This window comes from Nesoenas mayeri (assembly GCF_963082525.1).
Source record: "Nesoenas mayeri genome assembly, chromosome: 12".
Classification (NCBI taxonomy): domain Eukaryota; kingdom Metazoa; phylum Chordata; class Aves; order Columbiformes; family Columbidae; genus Nesoenas; species Nesoenas mayeri.
The window spans coordinates 776,782-794,368 of record NC_137547.1 but is presented as its reverse complement, the minus strand read 5'-3'; the positions used below and the strand labels follow the sequence as shown (position 1 = coordinate 794,368).

General features: G+C 44.4%; 1 protein-coding gene across 1 annotated transcript in view; it reads right to left on the bottom strand.

The window, feature by feature from the left end:
• Nucleotides 1-8,004, bottom strand: part of LOC308044945 (netrin-G1-like) — a gene marked incomplete at both ends in the record, with an annotated part of 55,551 nt that extends 47,547 nt beyond the window's left edge. Inside the window, 1 exon segment of the mRNA XM_080351931.1 lies at nucleotides 7,759-8,004. Within this exon segment, the coding sequence (XP_080208057.1) occupies nucleotides 7,759-8,004 (246 nt within the window).
• Nucleotides 8,005-17,587: the final 9,583 nt, after the last annotated feature.

Below are 17,587 nucleotides of genomic sequence, written 5' to 3'. Positions count from 1 at the left end.
GTCTCCAGAGAAGGAGACTCCACAACCTCCCTGGGCAGCCTGTTCCAGTGTCTGTCACCCTTACTGAGAAGAAGTTTTTTCTCAAATTTAAGTGGAACCTCTTGTGTTCCAGCTTGATCCCATTACCCCTTGTCCTATCATTGTTTGCCAACGAGAAGAGCCTGGCTCCATCCTCATGGTACTCATCCTTTATATATTTATAAACATTAATAAGGTCACCCCTCAGTCTCCTCTTCTCCAAACTAAAGAGCCCCAGCTCCCTCAGCCTTTCCTCATAAGGGAGATGCTCCAATCCCTTAATCATCTTTGTTGCCCTACGCTGGACCCTCTCCAGCAGTTCCCTGTCCTTCTGGAACCGAGGGGCCCAGAACTGGACACAATATTCCAGATGGGGTCTCACCAGGGCAGAGTAGAGGGGAAGGAGGACCTCTCTTGATCTACTAACCACCCCCCTTCTAATACACCCCAGGATGCCATTGGCTTCCTGGCCACAAGGGCACATTGCTGGGTCATGGTCATCCTGTTGTCCACCAGGACCCCCAGGTCCCTTTCCCCTACGCTGCTCTCTAATATGTAATTTCCCAACCTATACTGGAACCTGGGGTTGTTCCTGCCCAGATGCAGGACTCTACACTTTTCCTTGTTAAATTTCATTAGGTTATTCCCCGCCCAGCTCTCCAGCCTGTCCAGGTCTCTGGATGGCAGCACAGCCTTCTGGCGTGTCAGCCACTCCTCCTAGCTTAGTGTCATCAGCAAACTTGCTGATAGTACACTCTATTCCCTCGTCTAAATCGTTAATGAATATATTGAATAACACTGGACTGCCGTGACTTTTGAAATATGATGTGGCTTAACAACTTCATCTGTCAGTTCCCTCAAGACCTCTGTATGCATCTCATCAGGTCCTACGGACCTGTACACCTTCAGGTTCCTTAGATGGTCTCAAAATAATCATTTATTGATCACTGTGTTAGCTACAAATATCTAATATTTTCAGTTAACTTCAAGGGAATAAACAAAATAGGAGAGCAAGTACCAAACAGAATAAAGGCAGTGTTAAAAGCAGCAGTTAAACAGTTTCTATTAAGTGAATTTATAAAATATACATCTTGTTAAAAGAATGTGCTTTTACCCATAGTAGTGATATATGCCTTAAAACTCTGCAACTGAAAATAAGTAGAAGCCCTTGACTTTGTTTAGGAGCCTTATTTTACTCCCAAATATTTTTAACAACTTAAGTTTTTGTGAGCGTGCTTTTGCTTTGTTTAAGGTTTGAAAACATTCCAGTACCCAAAGTGTAACTGAGGAGGTAAAAAAAAAAGGCAACCGGGTAGAGATTTGTTAATGATTTACTGGGGAATCTTGATGTATGATAATGAATAGAATGCAAATCTCCTTTACTGGAAATCCTCAGTTTTGTTTTATGAGAAATTTTTAATTTTTAGATTGCTTCCAGTTGGAAGAAAAGAGATTTTTTTACCAAAACACTTAAAAAAAAAAAAAATTCCTGCTGTCGCTAAGGATATTTTTTTTTTTTTCCTCTTTTATGAAATGAAGAACTCCTTTCCCAGGGGCCTGAGGAACAAGAAGCCTTGGAAGTGTCTGCGGGCAGGCTGCTACCACAGGCACAGGTAGGCTGTTGCCTCCGCGCTGCCCCACAGGAGGGAGCTGGGGGGGTGAGCAGGAGCAGAGGGTGTGGTGTGTGCTTCTTGCTCTCCTCCTGCTAGCTGCTCTACTCCGAGGCTGGAAGTTAGGGACCAAAGTGCTGCTTGGATGGGAGCAGCCACGTCAGTGGGGCAGTGAGGGTGTCCTGCCGTATGCGGGAGAGAGGAGAAGGGGTGGTGGGGCTGTAGCTCACTACATAGGTCTTGTGGTACTAGAAATGAAATATCAAGTAACTTAAGAGGAAACACTAAAATAAAAACTCTAAACACTAAAATAAAAACTCTATCTCCTGAAGGATAATGTTCTTTCCAATAATGACAAAACAACACTTGTATTAATTAAAAGTACTCAAAATAGTTCAAAATAGATGAATGCAGGTATTGTACAACTCAAAGTTGTTGCAGACTTTTTTTACATACTTTTAAAGAATACAACTATGAAAATCCACATTAAACAAGACAGTAACAATAGTCTCATCTTTAACTCCCTGTTCCCGTTCTCCCCACGCTACCTAATAAGATTGCATAGATGGAACTAAAATGAAGGATTTGATATCCTTATTCAGCCCATGAAAGAAAAAAGCTTTTTTCTATTCAACATCTCTTAATGGTTCAACACTGTTTTAAAATGTCTTACCCAATAATGCATTTATGCATGTCAAAATGCTTCCAAAACTATATTTCACATTTTGATTTATATGTTACTTAGAAGAATATCTCTTCATTTAATTATTTCAGTAAACATAATAATGGTATTGCTAACTACACTATGGAGTATTTTCCCTTTTTTAAGGAATATGAGCCTACTTGTAATTAAAGGAATGCTATATTAATGATGCTGAATGTCTCAGAGGGAAAAATTTAATGTCTACCTCATAATATTATAGCAGAATTACATGCACATAAGACATTTTAATAATCTTTGTTTCTTACTTTAGTTTGGTTTGCTACGAAATACAGAGGAGTACTCAAGGGCTCAAATTTCTACTGTCATCAACATTTCTGCTCTATAAATTGTACAAATGCACAGGACTCCTGTCTGTAGCCTTCTTTTCAAGCTTCTGTTTGAACTATGAAGGAAATTAGATGCAGGCAGCGACAATTGCCAATAATTTCATTATTTTTTAACCACTGGGACGTGGAATGGTGTTATGATAACGAGATCAAAGCATAAGCAGAAAATTGTGTTTTTATGTTGCCATTTCAGCTGCAAACACAGCTCAGTAATGTAAATTTCACCTCCAGTTTACAAATTAAAGGAATAGCCACTAGGAGTCTCCTGGTTAAGTTTTTGATAAAGGCTAAGGGAATACAAACCCCATACTAAAAGGTGGATTTCAGGGCACTGGGACCCCTGAGCCATGAGCAGCACCGCAGGGGCTCCTGATGCTCATATTGAGGCCACAGCCAGCAAATGTCTTAAAAACAAATAAGTCAGAAGCATCCTGTGTGCTGTTCCTGCAGGCAAAAGATGAAAAGTCAGATTTGTTTCATTTTATAACCAGTTTTGTGAAATTGTAACAGGCACTTACAAAGAGGGAAGTAGAAGATTTCACTAACTGTTAGTTACTCCCAGGGATTTAAAGGAGATTTGTTTCGTAAACTGCAATGCTGCAGGCCACAAGAACTAGCACCCCCCAAGTACTTGAAAATTTGCTTACAGTACCTCTGCAAAGTGAATCCTGCAGTTCCGAAAATGTGAAGTAGCTTCTTTGTCTTCTCTCTTTCCCCTTCCTTCTCCTCCTAGGCCAACTAAGCACAAGCGTGTGGTGCCAGACACATTCTTACCAATGCCAAATGCTCCAAGTTCATGAATTACAGACCCACAGGAATGCTCACACTGGCTCAAACACTGTGACCATCCAGTCCAGCTCTGTGACTGACAAAGAATGGCCAAATTTCCTTGAAGAAATGCCACAGAAAGCAGACATGCATCACCTGCCAGCACATGTGCCTCACTCAAAGCAGCAAGAGATTGCTTTAAAATGTACAGTGAAGCCAGAGGTGACCAGTCAACCCCTTCTGCAGGGGGCTGGTTATCCCACAGATAGGAGGAATGCTGCCTGTTGGGGAAGGATGCCGTCACATCCTCCTTACAGACACAAGCAGCTCTATGGCCAAAAACCATGAGCGTTCACCACTCTAAGCACTCTAAGTTTGTTTATATGTTTCTTTCATGTCTCTCTCCTCTTAAGCAAAATCCTTTCCCAAGCCCTAAAAATCCTGAGCAACTTTAAAAATTATGAGATTTTAAACAAATAACAATTTAGAAAGCTATTTATTTGGCTTCTGCTTTTTGAGCCTCTCTGTTTCATTTTCAAACATTTCTCTGCGATCAGAAGGACTAAGAAAATAAAGACAATGTTTTAAATGAAAGCTGAGAATCCCACATAATCACAGGACTCCAGGGGTTTGAGGTTTCAGAATAATATCACGAGTTGTCAATACTGAATGTCACTAGGAACTTGTCGAGGGTTAAGATTGCGGGGTGACAATAAAACCCTGGCAGATGTATTGTTAATCCCCTCTCCCCCCCACCTCCCCCTTTTTGTCCCTCCCTCTCCCCCCTTCCACTCAGGAGAGGTGATTGGGAGGAAAAAAGAAGGACAGAGAGAAGAGAGTTGGAAAAAATTAAAGATGTTTTACTAATGCTACTAATAAGAATAGAGAAAATAATACAAAATATACAAAACCAATCTTGAAAGTCTCAGCAACTGCAGAGCCGGCACCCAAAGTCCTGGATTGGACTCTGCAGCCAACCGGAGCTGGATTCAGTCTGTCACTAGGCCTCAGTTCGCAGGGACGACTAGCAAGGTCCTCTCCTAATGTCGGCCATAAGCAGAAGAGAAAAGAGGGACAAGATCCTCGTTCTGGGTTTAGCTACTTGACTAGAGGAGTATCACACTCTGCAACAAATCTGCATGTGCAAAACCTTGTTATTTGGTCTGTTAACTAAACAAGCTCATAGAGTAAAAATTTGTAATGGACTTGTAGCAACACTTAAGTCCCTGGGGAATATGCAGAAATAAGTAGGAAGCAAATTTTACCATTAACTTCCCATCTCCTCTGTATTGTATGCTTGCGCACATTGCAACACACAATTGCATTGTGCATTATTGTAGATTATTATCATGTCCCTCTCACAAAACGCCTTAGATTTTATCATAATCTCCCAGCAGGACTTGGGTGAACATCTCAGTCTGGTTGTGTTTCAGGGATATAATCTATACTACACTGATAGCTGACATAGACTCAAAAGCTAGTACCTAAATCTGCGGTGAACAGAAAGTTACTAAACCTGATCAGAGAACTGATATAGAAACAAAACAGGAGGCTGCTTCAACCTCCATCTCTTCCTGTAGAAGCAGTCCTGGCTGTTCGGCACCCTTGCTTATTGTTAGGATATCTGAAAGGATCCTCATCTCCTCCAAGGCAGCATTAACCTGATTTCAATAACAAAACACCAGTACACAGGTTTACCATGGAAATATTCAACACTTACAACAATAAAACTAAACATTTGTATAAGTCTGTTTGGCACTTCACCATGCTGAAAAGAAACCATTGGATCTCTGTCATTTCAAATTTGGGATTTTTTTTAGTGAAAGGCCAAGCTTAACAGAAGTGCATTCTTCCCCACTGCGCATCTTCTCCAAGTATGCCAGTGCTATCTTAACTGACTTTCTAAAACTAAAAATGAGCACAAAAATAAAAGATCTAATTGGGAAATGCCAAAGGTTTACCCCTATAAATATGTAAAACCTCATTTTGAAGAAAATGTGTAATTTCTACATGTAGATACAGTACACAGACATGAAGCATTTTTAGGGATAAGAGTGCTCTACTGCTGTGTGATACCTCAGAAACATCAAATATTTCTGTCATTTTCCTAATGTTTCAAGTAAGTCAAGCTGTTACCATGCATATCTGAATATAGTGTTATATGTACAATATAAATCTACACTGAATGAAAATACAGCAGCTTATCATGTAGCAGTTGGTCACTCTACACTCACAGCACTAAATACACACCCTCACTGTGCGCTCACTCTCTCCCCAGTTCTTCCTCTTTCCCTACTTCTCACATCAGGATTCTGATGGCCTTCAACAGCAAGCGAACTATAGTTGTAACCTCAGTTCATTCCCAAGCGAACTTTCATCCTCCATCAAAGACCTTGCTAGGTGAAATGTCTTCAGGGGTGATCTGGCACCATTTTTAATGCTTAATCAAAATGTCTCTTGGTTGTTTTGTTTTTTGCTTTTTGGTGGGGTTTTTTTAATTTGTATTTTTGTTGCTTTTTTTTGTTTTGTTTTTTGTATGGCATGGTGTTTTGGTTTGGTTTGGTTTTTTGTTCTGTTTTGGTTTTTGGTTTAAAATAATTATTCTAACTAGAGAGTAGACTGATAACCAAGGCATTCAGAAACTTAATTACTTAAGACAGGAACTGCTGCAATGTTTATCTGCACTAAAAGGAAGAAACAAGTTTTGTTGGGCAGTTTATTTTGCATTAAAAGAACAACTTTTCTTATTCACTACAAGATGAGTTACTAAATGTCACTGATTGAGGGCTAAATCACAGCTATTATTATTGTGAGGGAGAAAATACATTTCAGGATAAAGAAAAAGACCATATTATACAGGGCATGTTGTTTTTATTTGTTTCTAAACAGTGGCTGCTTGAAGCTGCTTGGAGGTTTAAAGTGTTAAAGCCACATCAGCAGAGATGGATTAGTGGGCAGAGAGCACATGGTGCGGTCAAAGGTTCACAGTGAATATAATTTATTCACATAGCTCTGCAAGTTATCACGTGGCTGTTACCATAATGTATGTGGGAAGCAGCTTCATGTGTGCACATAATGCCCTAAATGTATAGGTGGTTGGACCTGAACTCCTTACAGAACAGTAGTGGTTGAAAATGATACCATAAGGCATTTGAAAGCAAATTTCCTTCCTGTGGGGATGTTGTCACAAAGCAATGATGACTTGTATACAGGCAAATAAATCTCTTGTAGACTTTTTTCAGTTACGATAACATCACTTACTAAAACTCATTAGGTTTTGAAATCTAAATTATGTAGGTAGTGATATATGTTCCTGGTGTTTTATTAATAGATTTAGGTACATATGTCTTGCACCTCAAACTCATGTTTTTTAGTCAAGGAATACTGTATTTTCAACTTAATAATTAACAAATATTGAGTGGCAAAGAAAATTAATTCTCCATGTCTGAAGGAGAAACAGGTTACCTACAAGCTGAAGATTTCCTTTAACTTGAATGACTTCTTACAGGACAACCTAGGAAACACTCTGGAGAACCACAGCTGTAAGAGGCTGATATATATAGCATCTGCTCATTTTTTCATACCCATAAAGTTATTTACCAAGCTCAAAATTTCCAAAACCAGTCTCAAATTTTAGAAGCATCTGAATTAAGGGACTTGACTTTGGTCTCTTTCAGTTGGTTGGAATGCCTACAGTTTCAGTTAAAGAAGAAAGCTGTCAGTAGGCGGTAGAGGTGGCCCCCACCTGGAGGTGTGTCTTCCTCCACTGTCCATACACGCAGGTATGGACCTGCTGTGCCATGGCAAAGCTTCAGCAACACCTCCTGCAGCCAGGTGGGCTTGCTGGAAAGACTCCACCAGCCCAGCTCCCACCACCGCTTTTTAAGCTTCTGGAGTTTGAGTTTCTAACAACAGTCTCATGTTTGGAAATGATGCTGCATTATACCACTCTATGATGCTTTCAGGTGATCGTATTTGAAATAATTCACTCAAGTCTTTTGTGACCCAGGCAAACACACCCCAGCTATGGATTAATGCACTGGGAGTTCTATGCTGCTTTCTTTCAAGTCATTAAAAGTTGACCTAGAAAGACATTGAATTCAGGCAAAGTCATGTTAGGTCCCCATAAGTAGAACATCTCATTGCCCAGCCTAATGTGCTGCTCAGCATTTTGCTCAGCAGAACCTTTCACATTTGGAGTAAGATGAAGATTTTCTTGGATAATTACCTGTGCACACTAGAGCTTCCATTTTGAAGCCATCTATCACAAATGTATACTCACTAATTATGTAAAATGAAAAGCTTGCCTTACCATTGCGCAGAAAGTCTCAGGAGGATCTCCACACGTTATGTCTGGGGGATCCAGAGTCACTTTTACATATTTGATCATGTCTCTGGCTTCTGGCTGGCAGGCCATGTAATCCCATACTTTTCCTTCTTCTGTGTAAATCTGCCTCTTACATACATCATAGTGTCCCCACACAGAAGGGTAGTGCTGCATCATGGAGGATACGGTAACCCAGAGGGTGTGAAGTGACAGGAATCTTGACAAATACATTTCTAAATCCTTGTACGTCACCTTCATAAGGAGGCTCAGTACTGGTATATGTGCAGTCTATAGATTATACATATACATACATATATATGTATATATTTTATAAAATAGGTTCCAAGTCAAACGTGAAGCATTAGGATAGAGTGTTCATTTCACTAATTGAAGGCTTTGGTAGAAGTCACCCAGACCCCAATGACAGCTTTTCACAGCAATGCAGTGCTTGTCCTTTGTCTCATAACTTATCTGTCAGGGCTTCTTGTAAAAGATGTCCAATAGCAGATAATTTGCAAAGTTGCAGGTCTTCAGCTACACTGTTGATAACCCTGAGTGATCCTCCGTGTTCAGGGCTTGCAGGGGATACCCAGGCACACTGATAAATCAGTATCCGAAGCAAAAGGATGAGTGTCTACGGGCTGGTGTCTGTTTCTCATCAATCATTCTCTTCTTCTGGCACCATCACCCTTTTAGAAACAATAAGAGTTAGAGTTATTGTCCAAGAATCAATGCATTACAAAATATGAGATATGTTGACATTTTGGAGGTTTGATGCAATATAAAGCAAACTGGTATAACATGGCTAACCTTTACTGTGGGTGCTGTGCTAGAATGAACAAACTACCAAAATCATTCACAGTGAAAAGTATTTTGACATGAAGGATCTAACTCTTCTCTAACAAAGACAGGTGACATTCCAGGTGAGTTACAGGTTTATGTTTCCAAAGCTGTATTTTCACCCTAGCAAAACCAGAGAGTGAACTACCAAGCAAAACCGTTGATCACAGAGGCAGGCAGGAGAGCAGGCAGCCCAGCTCTGCGGGGCAGCTGCAGGAAGGCTGTTTTATAATATTAAAGTGACACAGAGATGGGTAGCAGTGCTACCAGGTGCTGATAGTCCCCTGATAAGATGAACTCAGCAAGCTCCAAAAGCCTTATCTTATGCATTTCTTAGCTGTGTTTGGGTTTTGGTTGGTTGTTTGTGTTTGGTGGGTGTTTTTGTGGGGTTTTTTGTTTGTTTGTTTGTTTGTTTATTTTATTTTTAATTTTTCTTTTTTTTTTGTAACAGAGATATTGCATGCACACTTCCGTTTCCTTGAAATTTTTTATTAGTATTGGAAGAGCTTTGCTGCCTTTTTTTTTTCTTTGAACTGCATTTGCTTAGCACACTGATGATAAACTACTGATAAAGATAACGGTTCACTTGTAGGTTACTATAAGGATGCTTTCCCCCTCTGTTATGGCAGTCTTATTTTCCTAGGTTTGTGGGTGGGGGGTACCTGTGTACTCAGTGTTTATTTCATAGCTGGTATATCCACTTTTCTCTCATCAGAAAACAACTAGAAATTCCCTCAGTTTGTACCACCTCAATCATGTTATTAAAGGTACAAAATCCTAGGATGTTATTAAAATGACTTAAAATATAGATATTTGCTAAAAACCACAGGTAAAAATACAAATTATGTACAAGGGAAACTGCAAAGAGGGAGGAAGTACCCTAAGCATGGAGAAGGAAAACCAGGGCTAAGTACTCCAATTCTTTTCTCCCAGCCTGTGCTGGGCGTCAACCCATGCCAGCCAAGGATGGGGAGCCGGGACACAGGGCTCTCTGCAGGAGAAGGATTTCAGCCAGCCGCTGCAGCACCTCTGCACTCGTCTGGATGATAAAATCTCAGAAAACCCGTCATACAGAAATTAAGAAACAACCGTAAGTCACCGCTTTCTGCAGCCTGCTTTGTTTGTTCCCAGTTTTAAATTACACCCAGTGTCATATGCTCCCTTCTGTACCCCCAAGCCACAAGAAGGGTATATGACCTCATGAGCTCCTCAGCATGTTACTTTGGTAATACACATTTTTAAAACTTCAAAGCTATTCGCAAATGGCCTCCCTGTATTTAAGTAATGCTTCATCTTAAATTGAGCTAAACTACAGACACTGTGAAATGCCAACAGATGGTTGAATTGTGTTTCCATAGCAAAGTAATTTACAATAATTGCTGTATGGACGTAAATGCAATTTTCTACTATATTCATTTTATCAAGTGTTACCATACAACTCTCATATACTTTATCAGAATATGCAGAGAACATCTGAATTTTCATGCAATAACAATTCATGATTAGTTCAAATATATTTAAGCTTCAAATCTGAATTTGACACAAAAGCAGGAATATCTAAGATCAAATTAAAATTAAATCTTTTTAAGAAGCACACTGTGTAGTATTACTGTTTTGGTCAGTGACCTTATATCCTTTATTTTCAGTGGGAATATTTACTTATTATGTTGAAATTTAGTAATTCAGAGAACACTTTCTGTATCATTCTAAAGACACCTTATGCACTATTCCTCTAGTCCTTTCCAATGTTTTCACTATTTTGCAGGTGAAAAAAAACACCCCCCAAACTCCATAGCTTAGAAATACTAAAGGGCAACAACTACTCTGCTAAAAAAGGAGCAAAATTATTTTAAATTTGTGACAAATCAAAACATACTCTGTATGGGAGAAGGCTTGGTCATAGCTGGAATTAACAGAAGAGGAATATCATGTTTCTGTGCAGAAATAAGAAGTTACTGTTTAATTGTCTTTAGACTAAAAGCCTGTATATTCAGGCAAAAGTAGATTTGGGGTTTTTTATTATTTTCCTTGATAGCTCTTCAGTTGTCCAGAACCTTTTATAACTGCTGAGACTTGGATCCACTAATAAACAGGACTGGAATAGACTAAAATAACGTGAAACAAGCCCCTACCTTAGCACAGTGTGCTAAAATACTTCCCCTATAACGAATTCTCATTAAAGTAAGCTAGAGTCATAATGATGGTCGTTACACAGAATTATAGACTAAAGCATCGATCGAATTTAGTGCACTGACAACGAAAAAGTGCGGAGGAGTGCAAGACATCTGAGCATTAGGCAGCTGTAGCAATGTACAACAGACGTTCCTGACAAGAAGCAGCCAATTACAGCTTAAATTTCTGGCATATAACTGGTTCTGATTAATAGTTTTCCATTACATTACAGACATATTATTAATGTATTAAAAATATCAAGCTTTGGCAAGAACTAATACGGCATGGCTCAGTTAGTCTGCAATATCTTCTTTTAATGGTCTTCCATTGATACAGATAAATATATTGACCAAAGCACATTAAGGATCATGTACTGAGCACTGCTGGGGTTTTTCTGATGGAGCTATACAATTTGTCTTGCTTATACTTGTTCCTGCAGAGTCATTTATGCTATGCATTCTACATTTCAGCGGTCTATTGCTAAGGACACGTCTATTTGAATTATTCTGTAAAAACAAACAAAACCCCCACAACCAAAAATGTTTACAATAACATTTCTCAAGTTTACAGCTGTACCAGTTGCATAGCACAAAGCTTCTAGCTGTAGGCAACACAAAGTAATGTTTTTTTGTCCCCTGTAAAGCCTGTGCATTTGACCTTACAAAAAAGCAATTAAACAAATCAGGAATAACTAATGTCTGGTACCTCAATCCCCTGAAACTCACTGTGCTCTGCTAGTCACATACCCCAGGTGTTAGGGGGCCATGGGGCTGGCAAAGAGGGGGAGCAGCACCATCCTTACTGACTGAGGGTGAGGGAATGGGGAACTGCTGGGAGGACATTAGGTAAAGTACGCAAAGCCTCTGGAGCATGGTGTTCCTGGAGATCTCCATTGTGGGGCAATAGCGGTATGGACTGCAGGACATTTTGAGCCTTGAACATTCCCATGTGCTATAGTCTCTGATAATATGGAAAATGCTGAGAGACACATGGGAGGTACCAGTGTCAAAGGCCATTTCTGCTGTCTCTGCCATCCCCCAGAGCCCCGCTCTGTCTGCAAAGTGCTGGACGCTCAGGTCACAGTGACTATGTTATAGCCGTTTGAGAAGAATGGCACACAGCTGATCCCCCAGACTAAAATCAGCTGTGAAGGCAGCTCTGAGCACATGCAACCCTTTCCAGGTGGGTAAGTCACACCTCACGTTGCAGCTTGAGCAGATACCCCCTTCACAAACTGACTAAAATGCATCTTGGCAGAATGGGTGCTAGTAAAGAACTTCAGGTCTTGTCAGGGGTTGTTAGAAAACACTTCTCCTCTTTTTCTTTCCGTCACTGTGAAAATCCACTCCATTCCCCAAATCACTCCCTCAGCACAAACAGTGTTGATTTGGTTCAAATTGGAACACAAGAGGTTCCACTTAAATTTGAGAAGAAACTTCTTCTCAGTAAGTGTAACAGAACACTGGAACAGGCTGCCCAGGGAGGTTGTAGAGTCCCCTACTCTGGAGACATTCAAAACCTGCCTGGACGCCTTCCTGTGTAACCTCATCTGGGCGTTCCTGCTCCGGCAGGGGGATTGGACTAGATGATCTTTCAAGGTCCCTTCCAATCCCTGACATTCTGTGATTCTGTGACACACTATGCAAGCTCCCTTGGGAGCTTGCTGGGAAGTCCCTGTGCCTGCTGGGAGCCCACTGTGGGCTCCTGGCCTCCCTTTCTGGCAAACAGCAGGTAAAAGAGGTAATAAAATAGCAAGGGATTGCCTCTCACACAGAATGTGCATTTGATAAAGTGTAAACTGCCACTGTGCACAAGTAAGAATGAGAGCCAAACCCCCAGTAATTATAATGGATGGCAGCCTGAGGAGAACTGGCTAAAATTAGGAAGCACAGCAAGGGGTGCTGGCTGTAACCTCCCAGCACTGGCACCTCCAGAACAGGTTTGTTGGTTGGTTTTTTTTTTCCAAAGGATACATGTTTTAAGTTTTTATCCTTAACAGCTTCACCAGATGAATGTATCTAATCCAGGTCAGATAAAAAGATCCTTTGTGTCCACTCCAGTTATTAATTATTTAAAGGCAGTTTACAATGTATAAAAGTACCTGCGAGTTAAAATATTTAATAAAAAACAAGTGGTTTATACTTTGCTACACCTAGAAAACTTGAGAACCTGGCATATGTAAAGTTCCAATATTTAAAATAAACCCATACTAGCCTCTTTTATAAATGCAAAATTATTCAGCTACGCAAAGAGAAAGGGACCCTGTACTTAATGATTTTATACACACCTTCCACCATACTTGCATGAAATACAGTATATTCCAAACAATTGCTGTGGTGCATTTGGATTCAAATGCTGCTCCAAAGTTTAGGTTCTATTTTTATCTGGCTTATTTAACTATTTAGCAGAAAAAGATTTCTTTGCCTCAGGAGGAATTTAAAATGTCAATACCTATTGGCTGAAGAAAATAAAATACAGCATTCTGCTAGAAAACAACTGGGATTCAGCACTATACTTAAAATATTTCTGGTTTTCCTACATAATTCTTTGCTGAGTGACACCTACTCCCATTATTTGACAGGTACCATCAGCTGTCAGCATACAGAGTAAAAGCACTTCAGCTACTAAAATTTTAGAGCCTTCATACTTACGTGTTTTAAGTTCTTCCTCCAGAATCTTTATAATTGTGGCTTCTTGCCTCAAATATCTCTGTACCTAGTATCAATCTGTTCTGCTAGGTTTTTTTTTTTCCCCCAGAGTTAGCATTTGGAGCAGTTGCAGGTTTTTTTTATCATTTTTCACCCTCAATAAGGTAATACCCGCTCCTCAAGCAGTGTATCCTGGGTACAGGGCAACCAGGCTTTCAAGTTGTGATGTGGGTGATGTCTTTCAAACTGCAAGTTCTTAGCCTAAAAAACGAATGAAAACGAAAGCCTACTGGACCCTAAATTTGTTCTGTGCTATTGCTGGATTTTACATACGGAGCTAGAAAGTTCATGCCACTTCTTATCAGTGTCACAGGGCTGAGGGTGGATAGGAAAGTCCATGACTGCATGAGAATATCCCCACTAACTGCTGGAATCGCTCTGGTAAACATCCTTTAAAACTCCAAAAATATGCCAGAAACAAATATTTCTTTGTTTCCAAAAAACCCCGAAACGAAACAACCCCCACATGTACACAAAAAAAACAAGCCAGGGAAAGTTCTGCTGTGGTTTTCTTCCCTTCAACTGGCTGCCCAGGCCACAGCTTCTCATCCTTAACCGCATTGTCCTTAGGCATGACAATGATTTATTCCCCTTCAAAAGCATCTCCGCTGTTTGTTTCACTCACTGTCTCTGCTAACATCTCCGCAGAAGTCAGGCTGGCTCCTAGCACATCAGATCCGGAATATTGAGAAGTTGATTGCAGAACAATAAAAGTATATTCAGCAGAGGCGGAAAATGCACATGCACGAACTTTGAGAGTACAAAAGCATCTGTTTTATCGGGTTTAGCTGATCTGCACCGCTCACCGCCATGTGGGGATTTTTAGAGGCTTTTTGTGTGTGAGCGGTTAGAAAAGCCGCCTGCAGTTTCCGATGCCAGGGAGGGAACTGTTTCCAGGTTCAGCACCAGTGAGCTGTCCGCAGCTCCGCGGCCAGCGCGGCTGCTCCCGGCACCACCGCTTCAACGGGACTTTCGTTCTTCCTCGCCCCCGCCGGGCGGGAAAATGCGCGCGGAAGGGCGGGTGCTGGCGCGCGGGCCGGGCCCCTCCCTCGGGACTCTCCCACCGCCCGCGCGCCGCGGCCGCACCCCTTCAAAGCCCGGCGCGAGGCCCGGGGGACCCGACCCCAGCTCCGCGGAGGAGGCAGCGCCGCCCCGGCCCCGGCCCCCGCCGCGTTTCGCTCCGCGCGGGCGGCAGGGGGCGCGCGGCCCGCGCCCATCCGCCCTCGGTCCGCCCTCGGTCCGCGGCCCGGGCCTCCCGTGGGAGGTGGGGGGACACGGTGGGGGACGCCGCGCATACAGCGGCATAGCACAGAGCCGGGCCGCGCAGCCCCGCGTCCCATCCCGTCCCATCCCGTCCCATCCCGTCCCATCCCGTCCCGGCGTGCGCGGGGTTGCGGGCGGTACTCACCCCTCGAGCTCGCCCTCGCCTCACCGCGGGGCGGTGCGGAGCTGCCGCGGCGCCGGGACGTGCTGGGGCTCCCTCGGCGGCGGCATGAGGGGCCGCGGCGCGGGCGGGGTGCGCTTCTCCCCGGGAAAGTTGCCGGCGGGGCGCGAGGGCTCGGCGGGGCGCGGGCGGGCGGCCCTAGGCACTCGTCGGCGTCGAAGTTTGGCGGTGCGCGGGCGGCGGGCGATGAGCGGCGGGTCGGGCGAGCGGCTGGGCGGGCGGGCTGCCGCTCTCCTCCGGCGCTCGGCGGTGCGCGGGCGCGCAGACCATCGCCGCGGGCGCCGCGCAGGTGCTGCCCGCCGGGGCTCCTCGCCCGTCGCCGCCTCTCAGAGTGGGGGCGTCCCCGCGCGGAGCGGCCGCCGCATGAGGCGCTGGGCGCGGGGCTGCGGCGCGCGGGTCTCCGGCCGCGCGGCCAAACGTCGGGCGGCGGCGGCGCCTCCTCACTTGGGAGCGAGCTCCTCGCGGCTGCCCCGCCTCCGGGCCCGCGCCACGCGCGGCCCTAGCACCGCCGCCGCGCCCGCCCCCCGCCGCCGCGCTCCCCGCCCCGCCGCCCCCGCCGAGCGCACCGCCGCGGCGGGGGAGGGACGGAGGGCACCCTCGGCGCCGCCCGCCCCGCGCAGGGGACCCACCGCCCCCCTGTCCGCAGCCCCGCTGGGAACGGGAGCCGCCCGGCCCGGCAGCGCCGGCTCCGGCGGGGCTGCGGCTGCTCCGTTCCCGCTGGAGCAGCCTTAATTTTCCATGTGGATTTCGGGTTCAGCCCGGTGACACGCACACGGAGGCCGCCTGAAGTGCTTCTGCTGTCCGAGCCCGGGCGGGCTGAGCCCAGCGCCCTCCCGCAGCGGCGCTCGGGCGCGGGGACAGGGCAGCGTCTCGCCTGCCCCGCCGGAGGGTCCCTCCGCAGGGCTGGAGGTGCCTGGAAAGCGCTGGTCTCTTCTCTGCCCACAGCACCAAAGTGCCAGCGAAACAGAGAGAGCGCGTTACTTGTGCTGTTGTGGTGCTACTGTGACCGCCTCGCTCGTACCAGCTCTTCTGGGCTCCAGAAAGATGTGAAAACTCCGGCCTCACGGTGTGCTTTGCCTGCCCAGTTCCCTCCTGCACCTGCTTTGCTTCTGTTGTTTGTATGAGAGGCATACACAGTTCTCCCCTTCACACTTCTCCAGGCTGTAAAACGCTGTCTAATAATGATTAGTGAGTCCCGTGTAGGAATTGTGCTTACTCCTGGCAACTACCTGGTTACTGAGTTTGACCGACTCCAGATACCAGCTCTGGGAAGCCAGGCACTGGTTGTATTGTGAACGCCCAGGAGCCTGCGTGTTTTTCATTTTAAGAAGTGTTAAATGCATTTATGTAGGTAATGTTACCATTGTATTTGGTTGACAAAATTTGGCAATTTGAAGTGCCAGTATGTAACCAGATGGAATGAGACAGTGGATTTCTGGTAGACTAACAGACTTGTTCTCCATTTGGGCTGTGGAATCCGGTAGGTTGTGTAAATAACTGGCAGGATCCATTGAGAAGGACTTTTTACTTCTTCCCTTTATGGACAGGTAAACCAGCAGAATCAAAAGTATGCCTTCTAGTTCCTCCCAGCTTTTGTTTTCTCATGTGGGCAGTGGTGTTGCTTTGCACTTTCCATTCGTCCTCTGGCATCTCTGTGGCTGTGTTAGCGGAGGTGCCACATACATGGAAGAGCCCTTTGTGTAGGAAAGCCAGGAATGATCAAAGGGGTGGGGAAATTTAGCTTTGGGGTTTTGCAGCCCCTAAAGCAGTTCTTGCTCTGTTTGCAGCCTCCTGGTGCAGGAAAATTGTCCTTGAGCTGGTACAAAAGGATAGAAGACGAAAATCAGTAGTTTTCTTTTACAACTTGAGCTGGAAGTGTGTCAGGCATCAAGGCTCCTTAGGGTCTTTTGTAAAGGAAAGGGGCATGGTTTCACTGCAGTTGAAAGAAATTGGTTGTTTCCCTGTTTACAAGACGGATGGCTGTATGGCAAAATGCAAGACACTGTATGCAGTGAGCCAAGTCCCTGCAGCAGCACGTGCGGGTGGACCAGCCCTGCTGCCCATGACAGCTGTTGGGGACGTTTGCCCAGAGGTGCCCCAGGCTGGTGGCTTTGCCTGGCTGTAGGCAGGTCTGGCTTGGCTGTTTGCAGATGCTGCAAGGTGAAGGCTTTGTGACTGCTTGAGGATGGCTCTCTTGCTTTATTCTTGAATTGGGAAGAGAAAGCCTCCTTTCCACACATGGAGAGCACAGCTCTTCATGTTATGATAATGCCAGTGACAGAGGTGTACTTGGTGGACAGCAGAAATGAGCATGCCATACACGCCCACTCTGCACCTTGTGCTGCTCAGGTGACATGCCCTAAACATTACCTACGTGGTAGTGTTGGAAGTTTCCCGTTCTCTGTGCCAGGTCTTTGGCCTGTCTGCTGAGACTATCACTTGGCTGGTGGGACTGGCTGTCCACAAAGATTAAAGGCAGGACCAAGTCATTTGATATGTCAAACATCATTAAGTTCTTATGCTAATGATATTAGCCCCTTCTGTATCAAAGCTGGAGCAGCTGGTTTGAGTGCAGTGTCTCCAAGTCTGAGATCAGATGTCCTATACTGGTAAAAATGATGGCCAAAAACCAAATCCAGTCCGACAATGA